Below are 15,091 nucleotides of genomic sequence, written 5' to 3' on the forward strand. Positions count from 1 at the left end.
AGAGCATGCCCATCCTCCCCAGCTGGAGGCGGGGGCCCGAGCCCCGAAAGTCCGGCACCCCGCCCTGCCGCCGGCAGCACACGGTCCTCTGGGACACGGCCATCTGAGGAGGGCGGGAGCCGGGGCAGCAGGACTGGGGAGCAGGGCAGGGCTCTCCGAGAGACTTGCCTTGAATGAGGGACCCTTGAAGGACCAGGTGAGAGAGAGCCACCCCGGCCCTTCATCCTAACCCCTGGAGGCGGGGAGTCTGCCAGGCCCAGCGGGCTGGGGGCACTAGCAGTACCCACAGACATTTGGGGGAGGAGGAGGGTTTGCTTGAAGTTGGGAGTGAGGCTCTCGCTGCTCTTCCCACTCAGCGTGGTAGACCCCTCCCGAGAGGGCAAAGGCCAAGCCAGAGGTCAGCATGGGGGTGGAGGGAAGGGTTAGGGAGGAAGGGGACGGGCCAATTGAAGGAGGGACTGGAGAGAGTGAGAGGTGAAGGAGCTCTTATAGAGTCGGGAATTGGGGAGGGCATATTTATTTTATTTATTTTAGTCTAGAGGGCAATTCTGCCCCCACCCCCCCCCCCCCAAGCAGGGAGTGGGGAGTCGAGAGCAATTAAAGGAAAGCACGTTTGCACTCTCCCCAACGCCTAAAGGCCCCACTATCCAGGCCTGCCCCAAAGCTAGGGGTTGGTCTGGAGGGCAGCAGACTCATTTACAGTATTTACAAGTCGCCAGAATTTGGTAGGGAGCTGGCCTGTTCTGAAACAGGCATCTTCTTTAGCTCTGGAGTGAGGATCTGGCACCAGGGATGGGTGGGATGATGGGGAAGGAGGGAAATTTTTGTGGGTGGGGGGGAGGGCAGGGTATTTATTTAAATTTTAAAAAATCAGAAGAGATGTCAGGAATTTTTTTTTTAATTCCTTTCTTGCAGAATAATATATTAAAAGACTAATGATCCTAGAACTGGCTTCTTAAATTTCAGTGTGCTCTGCCTTTCTTACATTTGTTTCCTTTTCCCTCTGACCCTTGGTTTGTGGGAGTTGAGGGTTGTGCAGGGAGGGTTGAGTGGCTGTAGTAATGGGGACAGGTGGAGTGTGAGGTAAGTTTTCAGTGACTCCACATATTTATGGAGCATCTGATGTGTGCTTGACAATGTGCCGATGCAGAAGGAATATTCAAACTAAAACCTGCCCTCCAGCAGTTGTGATCTACCCAGGGAGATGAACTACCTGAGCTGACACTAGCCAGTGCTCCAGGAGTAAGAGAGGGAGAGGGCTGGGATCAGCTGAGAATGCTTCTTGGAAATTGAGCCTATAAGGACAGGTAAGGTTTGGATGAGCAGGGGGAGGAAGGAAAGTCCCAAAGTCACAGTGATTGTCTGTAGAACAGTAGAAGATGGGGGTACGGGCCAGGAAGTGTGTTTAAATTATACAGACGCAGCCCTGGCCTGGGGAGGGGGGGTGGGCTCAGTTGTCTGAAGGGTCATCCCATACACCAAAAGGTTTCAGGTTCGATTCCTGGTCAGGGCATGTGCCTAGGTTGCAGGTTCCATTTCCTGTCTGGAGGAGTATGGGAGGCAACTGATCGATATTTCTCTCCCACAACAATGTTTCTCTCTCCCTTCCTCTCTCTGTAGAATCAATTAAACAACAACAACAAACATATCCTCAGGTGAGGATTAATAAATAGATAAATAAACAATACAGAGGGCAATAGGGAGTCAGCCATGATGAAGCTGGTTGAGAAAGATGGGCTTCAAAGGAACATGCTGGTCTTGGGGAAGGAACCGTGACAAATCCCAGGAGGTGATGTATCACGGGGAGGAGGATGAAAACAATGTCTGGGAGAATGGAGAACAAGAGACAATGAATGCGGGTGGGAGGAGGGAGAGCATCTTCCAAGCCCAGTTTGGAGCTTATGTGATTGGGGAACTGATCACCTTGACACAGCAAGGAAAGTGGGGTTGAAAGGACTTTGAATGAAGATCAATGAATTTGAAGCAATAGTGAATATTCAGTTAAAAGGTTTGTGATCACCTAGAAAAAAGTTTAAAAAAAATAGATAATACAAGAGATGTTTTTAAACAGTATGGAGGACATTTTTTAAAAACTTTAATTGTCTTGTGTTTATTTCCATTCATATTAAAGAAATTATAACCAGCACATCAGACTTATTGTTCTTTCCTGGTTATTATTACATAAGGCTAATTTTTATATGTTTTAATTGATTTCAGAGAGGAAGGGAGAGGGAGAGAGAGAATCATTGATCGGCTGCCTCCTGCATATCCCCTACTGGGGATCAAGCCTGCAACCTGGGCATGTGCCCTGGCCTCTCCTGGTTCATAGGTTGAGGCTCAACCACTGAGCCACACTGGCCAGGCATAAATGAAAATTTTTAAGTTTGATCACATTCACAATTTAAACTTACATATGGCCACGACAATCTACAAACATAACTGGGAAAATTTTTCTTCTAACACATGAGAAAATGATCGGTACAATATACAAGAAAGATTTTTGAGTTGATAAGAAAAAGGAAAACAACCCAAACAAATGTGAAAAGAGGACATGAACAGTTCACCAAAGAAACAGAAATTACCAATAAACATGTCCAACCTTAACAATAAACAATGCAAAATAAAGCAATAATAAAATACTTTTCACCTGTCAGGCAAAACTGAAAAAAATTCATAACATCAATCTGGCAAGTATGTGCAGGGAAGAGGCGGTCATTGTTAAGTGTAAATTAATACAGCCTTTTTGGAGGTCAGTTTAACAGTATTTATTAAAATTTAAAATGGGCATGGTTTTGACTCAAAAATTCCATTTCCAGGAATTTACCCTACGGAAATAGTTACACAAGTGTACTAAGCTCAGTGTACAAGGATGCTAATTGCAGCATTGTTTGAAATAATGAAAAACTGGACACAACCCCTAATGCTCATCAGTATGGAACTAAGTCATTTGTGGTATCAATGGAGAACTGAAGCTGTTAAATACAATGCAGAAGATATAACTGTTCTGAACACAAGAAGCGGTTCATAATAAGTGAACAAAGTAATGTGCAGGAGAGTACATATAGAAAAAGCACATTTTGAGAAAAAATATTTGTAAATTTTTATGTAGGTCTGGAAGGAAGTACACCAAATACTTGATGATGATTATTTTGAGGCCTGACAAGAGAGGTGTCTTAATGTGTTCAAAAAAATTTAGATTACTTAAATTTTTATGTGTATGTCTTCATTCTGAAATCAGAAAACTATGTATTTATTATTATTTTTTAAATATATTTTATTGATTTTTTTACAGAGAGGAAGGGAGAGGGATAGACAGTTAGAAACATCAATGAGAGAGAAACATCAATCAGCTGCCTCCTGCACACCCCCCACTGGGGATGTGCCGGAAACCAAGGTACATGCCCTTGACCGGAATCGAACCAGGGACCCTTCAGTCCGCAGTCTGACGCTCTATCCACTGAGCCAAACCGGTGAGGGCATGTATTTATCATTTTTTAAAAATAAATAGTTATGTGTTCAAAGAGGATAAAGACAGAGGACGGGTTGTGCTCAGTGACAAGGAACAGAGGTAGGCACCAAGTGCCAGGTACTGTGGAGCCAGCATATGTGGGTTCAAATCCAGATGGGCACTTAGAGGTTGGAAAGAGAGGTAGGGATAGAGATGGAGACGAGGTGAGATGAGAAAAACTGGAATCTCACCAGAGTTGGAAGGAGAGGCTGGATTGCATGCAGTCAGGGCAATAAGGGCTCAGACAAAGGCAGGTGCTTAAGGATGCTGTGAGCCTGGGCAACCCAGACCTTTTGTGAGATGTACAAGATTGAAGGCCTGCAAAGAGTTAAAATGTTTTAAAAACTTAGACGATGCTGGAACTATACATCTCACATGAGGAGGGATGAGCACCCCCTGGGAAGTCAGCCTGGGCCCAGCCCTGCCTGCCTAACACCTGGTAAAACACCTGGATGTCCTCCCGGGGCCACCAAGCCACTTCCAACTCTGACTTTCCACCTTTTGAAACTCCAGCAAAGCAGGGAGGCCTAGGGCAGTACAGCCAGAGGTGAGAGTGTCCTGGAGCATTCAAGTCAAGAGGGTGACGGGAGCTGGGTGGGAGAGACCTTCATCGGTTTTATTGACTGAAAATGGGTGAACCCATTCAAATTAAAGGGGGGAGAAAAGTACCTCAGAAATAAAATGCTGCCTTATTTTTCACGGCCAGTTTTCCCGTTGAGATAATATTTCAGCTCTGAAGAGAGATTTCTATCAAAGGGTTATGTCAAAAAGACTTGGGAGCAATTTTGAAGAGCTCTCAATGGCCAAAGGATGGGATAATTCGAGCATCAAGATGGTTAAGAACTGGCCTGGCTGCTGTGGCTCAGTTGGTTGGAGGACTGTTTGATGCACCGAAGGGTCTCAGGTTCAATTCCTGGTCAGGGCACATACCTAGGTTTCAGGTTTGAGCCCCTGGTTGAGGTGTGTGCAGGAGGCAACTGATTGATGTCTCTCTCTCACATCAGATGTTTCTCTGTCTCTCTACCTCTCCCTTCCTCCCAATAAAACGTATCCCCAGGTGAGGATTTTTTTTAAAAAAAGGGTAAGAACTGCAGTAGGTTGGGAGACAAATATGGTTAAATTCATTAGTTCATAATGACAAAAATATTTCTTACCTTTGGAGAATGGCAGAGAATCAATTCGTTATTTTAAGAACTGGTAAGTAAAGGGAAAGAATGAAGCATCTATTTAGCTTTATAAAGTCACTGGTGAAGGGAAGTTTCTGTTTATATAAATATTTTGGCTAGTGCATGAAGATAGAATTTTAGAATTGGAATATCACCATGAAGTAATGGATCCAGATATTAAGTTTCAGTAACAGCGATCATCACCTACACAGTACAAGAGACAACCAGACATGATGTGCTTCCTGATAGAAGAAAGCACCACCATCTATGAAGTGTTCTAGTCCCCCAAAAATTGAACTTAGAAATATGATCAAGCCTGTAGATGCCACTACCAGTTATAGGAAGTAAAAAGGAGTGGGAAATGCATTGAACACCAGGGGATGCAATCAGCAAATCAACACTAGGAAGCGCCTCAAGGCAAACCTGGATTCTTCAACCAATATATTGCCAAAGAAAATAAAGGAATGGAGAAGGAACCTGTAGATTAAAAGAGACTAAAAAAGACATATTGCCCATTGCAATAGATGGACTTACAGATAGTCCTTGGGTTATGTCAGACTTGATGTACATTGTTTCATGGTTACATCACCATCTCCCATCCTATATAATAAAAGGGTAATATGCAAATAGACCAAACAACAGAACAACCAAACAACCAATCAAAGCGTAATATGCTAATGATATGCTAAGGCAGCTCAACCGCTCGCTATGAAGTGCACTGACCACCAGAGGGTAGATGCTCCGACCTGTAGGTTAGCTTGCTGCTGGGGTCCAGCCAATGGGAACTGAGCAAGATGGGCTGGACATGCCCTGAAGCCCTTCTGTGGTCCCTCCGCAGCCTGATCGTGCATTGGTGGGGTCCCTCAGCCTGGCCTGCACCCTCTCGCAATCCAGGACCCTTTGGGGGATGTCGGAGAGCCAGTTTTGGCCTGATCGCACAGGCCACTCCCCTTGGGAGGGCACCAGATGCAGGGCTCATGGCTGGCAAGTGCTGCAGTGGCAGTGCGAGCCTCTCCCGATCAGGACTGATTGGGCATGAGCCCACAGCAGGCACAGTGGAGCCGGGATGAGTGGGAGCGGCAGGTGGGAGCTGCAGGTGACGTTGGACTGCGGGTTTCGGCCTGATCCCTGCAGGCCACCCAGAGGGACCCCACCCATGCATGAATTCATACACCGGGCCTCTAGTTTATTTATTAAAAAAAAGTTCTGTCATTTCCATGTATGTACATATGTGCTTTATGTTTTTTTATTATTTATTTACCACAAGTAAAGGTCAGGAATTGTTATCTTTCTTTTAAATTTTTTTTACTGTTTCACTTCATTACTGCTGTGTATGTGCTCCATGTGAGTGACATGGGTGCTTATGTAGGTGGGTTCTGACTTACAGTGAAAATTGCGTTATGTCGTGCCATAGGAACGGATCTCTGACGTAACCCAAGGACCTCCTGTATTGGATCCTAATTCAATCAAACTTTTAAAAGCTCAGTTCTTACATTTGTGAGATAATTGGGAATATGACCACTGACTGAATATTAGATGAAATTAAGGAATTATTATTAAACTTCTAGTGTAAAAATGTATTGTGGTTATGTGTTTTTCAGAGTCCTTTAAGAGATAACACTGAAATATTAATGGGATAAATTATATGAGGTCTGGGAGTCACTTCAAAATAAAATGAAAAGTGAGAAAGTGAAAGGGAAACAAATGAATGAGTTGATCATTGTCGTGGCTGATGAATGTTTGGTCTTCCCTTGGGTCTGTTTGAAATTTTCCACAATAAAAAGTGTTTGTGTGTGTGTGTTTTTAAGTTAGTGTGATGAGTCAAAAATTTTCCTCCTTTGAAAAAAATGCAGGGTGAAGCAAATGATTTGGGAAGCCCCTCCCAGCACACATAAATAAAAATAACCTTTTCTTTAACAAAAACCCCACAACCTAATACATACACACACACACACATACACACTCTAGAGGCCTGGTGCACAGATTCATGCAAATTGAAAGGAAATTAATTAGAAGAAATATTTTAGAGGCCGGGGAGGGACCAGGGGAGAGCTCCAGGGCATGTCCTGCCCGTCTTGCCCAGTCCCCATCAGCAGGACCCCAGCAGCAAGCTAACCTACTGGTCAGAGTGTCTGCCCCCCTGGTGGTCAGTGCACATCATAGCGACTGGTCAAACAGTCAAACGAACAGTTGGACACTTAGCACATTAGGCTTTTATTATATAGGATATGCATTATAGAAAGTTTTCAAATATTGAAAAGCAAAAATAAAATAAAACACCATACCACCCAGAGGTTACCATTTAACAATTTATACTAATAAAAGGGTAATATGCTAATTAGACCGGGAGAACTTCCGGAAGTCCTTCCGGACAAAGCCATGATGGCGGGGCTGAGGCAGAGGCAGTTAGGGGCAATCATGCCAGGAAGGGAGGGCAGTTGGGGGCGAGCAGGCTGGCAGGTAGAGTGGTTAGGGGCAATCAGGCAGGCAGGCAGGTAAGCAGTTAGGAGCCAGCGGTCCCGGATTGTGAGAGGGATGTCTGACTGCCGGTTTGTGGGATCGGGCCTAAACTGGCAGTTGGATATCCCCTGAGGGGTCCCAGATTGGAGACGGTGCAGGCTGGACTGAGGGACACCCTCCCCCTCCCCCGTGCAGCGGGCCACTCATCTATAATAAAAGTGTAATATGCAAATTGGCCGAACAGCAGAACAACTGTCTGGATGACCTTCCTGACAAAGCCAGGGCTGTGAGGGAAGCCCAGTCCCGGGTGCCAGAGGGAAGCCAGTGCTGGCAGCCAGGGTAAGGAAGACCTACTCTTGCATGAATTTTGTGCATCGGGCCTCTTAGTTTACTATATAACATTACAGAACTTTTTCTTCAAGTATATATATATATATTTTTTTTTTTAAATAACTTTTTAGTGATTTCCGAGAACGAGAGAGAGATAGAAACATGAATGATGAGAGAGAATCATTAATCAGCTGCCTCCTGCACGCCCCCTACTGGGGATTGAGCCCAAAACCGGGCATGTGCCTGGACCAGAATCCAATCCGGGACCCTTCAGTCCACAGGCTGATGCTCTATTTACTGAGCCAAACCAGCTAGGGCTCTCAGAATATATTTTGAAAGCTGCTTTTCTCTGTTAATGGTCTCCATCTCCCCATGCCAATAGATTTTCATCTTATCTAACACCTAGGTCATATATACATTTCTTTAATTGTGCCCCAAAGTGTCCTGGTGTCTTAGCTTAGGCTGCCATAACAAGATACCATAAACTGGGTGGCTTACGCAACAGACATTTATTTCTCATAGCTCTGGAGACTGGGAAGTCCAAGGTTAAGGTGTTGGCTGATTCAGTTCCTAGCTTGTGGATGGCCACCTTCTCACTGTCTCCTCATATAGAGAGGGACAGGGAGAGAGCAGCACTAGTCTTTATTCCTCTTCTTAAGAGGACCCTAATCCCATGATGGGGCCCCCAACCTCATAACCTCATCTAAACCTAATCACCTCCCAAGGTCTCATTTCCAAATGCCATCATATTGGAGGTTAGGGCTTCATCATATGAATTTCAGATTAAGAGTTTATCCTGAACCATACAGTGCATCTGGTTGTTATGTTTCTTCGTGTCTTCTAAATTGACACATTATCTTTTCTTCTTTTGATCCCATAACTCAACTGGTGAAACAGACTGGACCAGTTATCCTGCAGATGTCACACTCCCTGCATACGCTTAGTTGCTTTCTCAAGGTGCCTCGATGGTTGACAAGTACCAGGAGTGGAGTCACTTGCTATTCAGACCCAGATGGCCTAATGCATGCACCTTCAGGGTGGCAGCCCATTCTGAGGGTGCAGACCCAATGCCCCTCTGTAACCTCCAAACTGTCCCTAGAGTGCAATGAGGAGCATGTTGGCTGAAGACTCATCCAGGCCACCCACTGGCTTTTGCCACCACCACCCCAGAGCAATTTTTGCCACCAAAAATGGCTGGGAGCCAGAAACTACAGGCCAGAAATTTAAAAAAATTTCCACTGACCAAGTGGTGACCTTATGTTGATTGTGCTTGACATTCCTGCCTTAAAACCCAGGGATGGGTGGGACGGTGAAATGTACACATTCCAGAAATTTCAGGTTAATGAGGGGAAACCTTTTGGAAAAATTAGAAACTAGAAGGAAATTTTTAAATATGTGTATTATTTATTTTCCTGCCCATTCAGATCTGAAGTCACTTTGCCAACTGAGTAACATAAAATGTATCCTTGCATTTGGGTCATAAAACTGTCATGGTTGGTCTACTTAGAGATATGGAAATCGAGAATAAAAATGGAGAATATTTCTCCCATTCCACCCTCTATTTTGACTTTGAGGTTGAGTGAGTGAAAAGATCTATGAGGAAAAGTCCCCCTTCTCTCCTTTGTATTTCTTTCTCTTTTTTTCCCACCCAGGTGGTTCTAAGGTAAGGGAAAGAAGACAGCTCCTGATAAGAACTTCTTACAGAGGCAAACCCTTTCACTCAGGGAGGGAAAAGCTCCTGGCAGGAGGGACAATGCACTTCTAGAATTCCCTACTGGGGTGGGGGTGGGAGTAATCCACCTCCTTTCCGATAACAGAGGTAGAAAGCTGCCCACCCAACCTTGGCATCTTCAATCATTGCTCTGAAAGAGACCTGCCCCCAGCCCACCCTTCCTTGTGGCGGAAGGAGGATTTCCCTTCTGCTGTTCTAAAGGAGAGATGGGCCTCTGCAGAAAGAGCCCTTGTGCCTGTCCACCAACGGCCCACCCCTCATTGCACCTTAGAGGGGGAGACCACTTGGGCCTTACCGTGTATGGGGGGGAGGGTACAGAGGACAGCAGAGAGGCCAGCCATTGCTCCTGGAGGTGCAGATGAGGGAGCAGCATAAAACCACAGACTGGGTGTAGGGAGCGGCTACGGTTAAGCCTGGGACTGACCTGTTGACAAAGCCACAAACAAGTCCCAGCTTAGAGGGCACAGTCCTCTTAGCATAATTAGGCTTGACCTTATGATGCTCCCTAGATCTTACCTGAGTAGCTAATGGGCTGAGGGAGGTGCAGCAAGTGCTGCCAAAACAAGTGAAACTCACAAGAACATTGTAACTATGGTGACCACTACCTTGTTTACCTCTGGCTGTAAAATAAAGGCTCAGCTTGCCGTCTGGATCTCTCTCTCTGTGGCCTCAGCCAGGCACAGGAGAGCCACCTGGACTCAGCTTATTCTCTTTGTCTGTCTTTTCTTCATCATTCACCGCCCTCCCTCAGGCTTGCGAACCCTTGGCTGAGCTGGCTCGGCACACTGGGCAGGCTGGGGGAGGATGAAAGAGGTGTGGCAGTAGAAGCACCCTGCCAAGCAGGCAAGCAACCCCGTCCCTCCCAGAAGGGTGAGTGAGCCCAGGTGGCCAGAAAGTGACCTAGAAATGCTCCGCATCCTAGTCAGTGGACATGAGTCCCTGATCCTGGTGGTATTGCAGCTTAAGAGGAGACTCTACTACCCAGGTGATGTGCTAACTGGTAGCTAGAGCATGGTTCTCAACCAGGTGATTTTGCCCTCCCAGGGGACATCTGGCAGATTATTATTATTTTTTTAAAATATATTTTCTTGATTTTTTTACGGAGAGGAAGGGAGAGGGATAGAGAGTTAGAAACATCGATGAGAGAGAAACATCGATCAGGTGCCTCCTACACACCTCCCACTGGAGATATGCCCGCAATCAAGGCACATGCCCCTGAGCAGAATCGAACCTGGGACCCTTCAGTCTGCAGGCCGACGCTCTATCCACTGAGCCAAACCGGTCAGGGCACATCTGGCAGATTATTAGTTGTCACAACTGAGGATGCATTTGCTCCCGGCAACTAACAGGTAAAGGCCAGAGATGCTGCTACACATCCTACAATACATAAGACAGCCCCGCTACAACAAAGAAGCACCTGATCTGAAATGTCCAGAGCGTTGAGGTGGAGAAACCTTGAGTCTTGAGATTGAGAAACCCTAAGTTAGAGTATCTTAACATGCAGCACATGGTAACCTTAGATTCCTATTGTAAAAACTAACAGCTTTATTCAACCCACAAATTTTTGTGTATTTGTTTTCAAGTGTGCCACCTTTTAAGTCATTCTGGGTGGGGATAGAAAATTATACAAAACCTTTCTTAAGTTCCAACCTTCATCACTTGTTAGCACTTTAAGTTTGTATTATCTTATGGTAACAACTGCTTATTGACCTCTAATGGGTGCACAATGGAAGCTCTGAAATCACATTGCTATTTTTTCAAATCAGTTTCTTTTTTGTTTTTTAATATATTTTTATTGATTTCGGAGAGGAAGGGAGAGGGAGAGAGAGCTAGAGATAGAAAAATCAATGATGAGAATCATTAATCAGCTGCCTCCTGCACGCCCCCTACTGGGGATTGAGCCTGCAACCGGGGCATGTGCCCTTGACCAGAATCAAACCTGGGACCCTTGAGTTTGCAGGCCGATGCTCTATCCAGCTAGGGCTGAAATCAGTTTTACAGAGGTATACATTACATACAATGAAATGTACTTATTTTAAATCTACAGTTTGATGAGTTTTAACTCCTCTGTATACCTGCATCCATAAGTTTTTTAAAACTAAGTTTAGGTTTATGGAGTTATGGTTATAAATGTGGAATTTAAAGTCGACCAAATCTGGGTTCAAATTCCAGCTCTGCCATCTATCAATCCTCGTTTTTTTCAGCAAATTGGATTAATAATATCCACCAAAGGGGTTATCCTGATGATAAAAACTATGATACACAAACTATTTAGCACAGAACATGCCTGACATATGGTGAAGTACTTCCTCAGTGATAATAATAATCGTGAATATTAGTGTTCTCACCATTTCATGATACATTTGGCTAATTTCATCTGTATCTACATGTCTTCCCAGGATGAGCACACCACCTCCAAGGTTACAATATGCATTTATGCACATATGATTCCCAAACCAGTATTTCCAGCATCAACTTCTCTCCTGGAATCCAGAAGAGCAGGCCTATTTTCCCTGGGCCCACCTCAAGACATGTCCACAGCTGTACTGACGATCTTCCTTCCAGCCCCGCACCGTGTCTTAGACTCCCATCTCAGTCAATGGCATCACACCCAGTCTCCTGAGGCAGAAATCTCTCCGTCAAAATACCTGGTTCCTTTCTCACTCACACACACCCTTTATTCATTAGGGTATTGGATCTACTGCTTCAAAACAAACCCAAACATCAGTGGTTTAACCTAAATGGAAGGTTATTTTTTGCTCATGTTAAGTGTTTAAACATAAGCAGTCCACAGCAGCTCTGGAGGCTCCAGGATATCTGGGGCCAGGCTCTTTCTCTTTGGTTGCTCTGCATTTTCAAGTGTGTTCCCCTTGTTCCACAAGGCCTGAGTGTCTTACTACTGGGCCCACTTTTCATGCAGCAGTATGGCACTTGCTTACAATGCAACAAGCACTGCGCTTAATCCTCATACTACCTAAGAGGCAGCGGTTGTATTAGGTTCACCCATGTAAAATTGCCATTTTTGTTGGTCAAATATGGTAGAATATTGGCAATTTCATATAATTCAACCTAGTAGTATCTCTACTTTACAGACAAGAACTCTGATGCACAGAGAAGTCAATAACTTGCCCAAAGTCACACAGCAAGTGAACAGTGGAGAAGGAATTAAAATCCACAGCCTCCCTGGAAGCTGGGCCTGTGGAATATTCTTCAATCGTGAAGTTTGGTTCCTCTGTGCCCAATGCACTCATAACCTAATTGAAGGGCAATTACACTGGAAAGCTAGATAGAAGTTCAAGAGAGAAACAACAACAGCTTAATATAGCTATGTAAAAATGTCATAAGGCCATCTATGATTTTCTCCCCCAACTGAGTGGAAAGACAAGACATTCTTTTTTTAGAAGTTGAGGAGACAGCAATGGCCCCAAAGTGGTGTGACCTGGAAATTCCCCAGAAGAGGGGAGATTGCAACTGAGTCTTTTTTTAAAAAAATATTTTTACATATATTTTTTATTGATTTCAGAGAAGAAGAGAAAGATAAAAACATCAGTAATAAGAGAGAATCATTGATCGGCTGCCTTCTGCATGCTCCACATTGGGGATCGAGCCCACAACCCCAGGCATTTGCCCTGACAGGGAATCGAATCCTGACCTCCTGGTTCATAGGTTGATGCTCAACCACTGAGCCATGCTGGCCGGGTGCAGCTGAGTCTTGATAGCAGAGGTTTAGTTTCGTGGTGGTGGTGGGAGGAATGTGTAGTGATAATAATCTCAGTCTACGCTATTTAACAAACCCTTGAGATGTTACCTATGAAAACTTGGGTCTCTGTCCTTATTTGGTTGTGCATATACATGCGTGTGTGTATGAATATACACAGTTTACTACTATAGGTACCTGTGGATTTCTTCCTCTGCTCCACATTTCTCACTTTTTGTCTATGTGTCTGGGTATGTCTTTCTGTGTCTCCATCTGTCTTTCTGTGTCTTGGCATTTGTTTCTCTCTCTTTCCCCATCCCTTTTTTTATTTCACTATCATATACTCTCTCTTCATCTGTCTCGCTCTGTCTTTGCTATACCATGTATAACTAGCCCCACGTAAATCCTAAGTACAGTGTATATCTTTTACTATTTATTGTACATATTAAATAGTTTGATGCACCCTGCCCCAATTTAAAATGCAGAGGAACAGAATGTTTCATCACCCTACATAAATCTCTTTTCTATTTTATTTCTCCTTCCCCCTGGCCTTTTATTTAATTAATTCATTTTAATTAATGTACAAGTTAGACATGTACATTATTTTTTTTTAAATATATTTTATTGATTTTTTACAGAGAGGGAGAGGGATAGAGAGTTAGAAACATCGATGAGAGAGAAACATCTATCAGCCGCCTTCTGCACACTCCCCACTGGGGATGTGCCCGCAACCAAGGTACATGCCCTTGACCGGAATCGAACCTGGGACCCTTGAGTCCGCAGGCCGATGCTCTATCCACTGAGCCAAACCGGCCAGGGCATGTACATTATTTTAAAAGTCAAGCATGAAAAGCCTAATTATGAAGCAAAGCACCCCACCTTATTACACTCTTGACCCACTGCTTAAATTTAATGTTTCCAAGTTTTCTAGTATGTACCTCCTAGTTTCTAAATAATATGCTTGTACAGCTACTTCTTGATTTTGTTTTTCAGGTTTAGATGTGATTTATTAAAACAGAAAGTGAGGATTTAATTCTGATACCTCTACCCCCATACACAGCTCTTCCCCTTCCCCATTCTCCCAATACAGTTATATTCTAATTTTTGGACACAGCAGAATTCAGTATTTATAATATTATTACATAAATATTATTTAAAGCTGAGAGGCTATGATTATACTTTCTTTCTTGGAGTTTTCTTTCCCTGAAGTTAATTGTTTCAAGTTTTTGTCTAGTTTTCTAGGTGCCTATCAGGAATTCAATCCCCTCAGATGATCAGTCGGCCTAATTTTTTTCTTGGCGATATCTGTGCTGCAGCCCTTTACCCTTCTGTTACAGTCTTCTGAAAGCTCACTGTAGGCTGCCACACAGCTGTCGTCTCCCCCACTCCTGTTCCTGAGTTCCATGCTTCCTCTTTCTTGGGTTATTCAATTGTATGTACGTACCACATTTTGTATATCCGCCATCCATCAATGGATAATTGGGTTGCTTCCACCTTTTGGCTCTTGTGTATAATGCTGCTATGAATATGATTCTACAAATTTTTTACAAACTTTTATCTGATCTCTTTGTTCACCCCCCACTGCATTCCCACTTTCAGGGATGCCTGGTATCTCTAACATCTAAGCCTTTTTGAGGTTCTGTGATGACAATCAACTTTCTACTGGACTTTCCTGTTGCTGGCTTATGTCTTAGCTTTTTTTTGGTCTGCTGTAAATCTGCTTTTTAACATCAAAACATTTTGTTATACAGCTTTTCGCAGTGGCAGTATCATAGCCAATGAGGTTTATCTGAGGCGCGATTATTGCTAATTGAAAAAAACAATTTGTTTTCTCCTTTCTATGTCCATGAGGGTTTACATCTTAAAAGAAAATATTTTATTATCATTTTATTGTGATTTCAGGAGGGAGAAGAAGTAAATGCCAGTGTACCTCCATACTTAAAACCTCTAAATTGTGTTACTTCTGAGTGATATGATTTCTGATTCTTCTCCCTTGCTGCCAAATGGCTTTCAATTCTTAAAAATGTTATTTCTTCAGTGTAAAAATATATGTGATAATGAGAAACAGTTTGGCAGGTCCTCAAAAAGTTAAACAGCGTTACCATATCATCCAGTAATTCCACTCCCAGGCATATGCCCAAGAGAATTATAAACATACTAGAGGCCAGTGCACAAATTCATGCACATTCAAAGGAAAT

General features: G+C 43.8%; 1 protein-coding gene across 1 annotated transcript in view; it reads left to right on the top strand.

The window, feature by feature from the left end:
* Positions 1-859, top strand: part of NYAP1 (neuronal tyrosine-phosphorylated phosphoinositide-3-kinase adaptor 1) — an 8,039-nt gene extending 7,180 nt beyond the window's left edge. Inside the window, exon 8 of the mRNA XM_005879157.2 lies at positions 5-859. Coding sequence (XP_005879219.1) covers positions 5-107 — 103 coding nt within the window. The 3' untranslated portion in view covers positions 108-859. The remainder of the gene's footprint in view (positions 1-4) is intronic.
* The last annotated feature ends 14,232 nt before the right edge of the window (positions 860-15,091 follow it).

This window comes from Myotis brandtii, unplaced genomic scaffold, assembly GCF_000412655.1.
Source record: "Myotis brandtii unplaced genomic scaffold, ASM41265v1 scaffold583, whole genome shotgun sequence".
Taxonomy (NCBI): domain Eukaryota; kingdom Metazoa; phylum Chordata; class Mammalia; order Chiroptera; family Vespertilionidae; genus Myotis; species Myotis brandtii.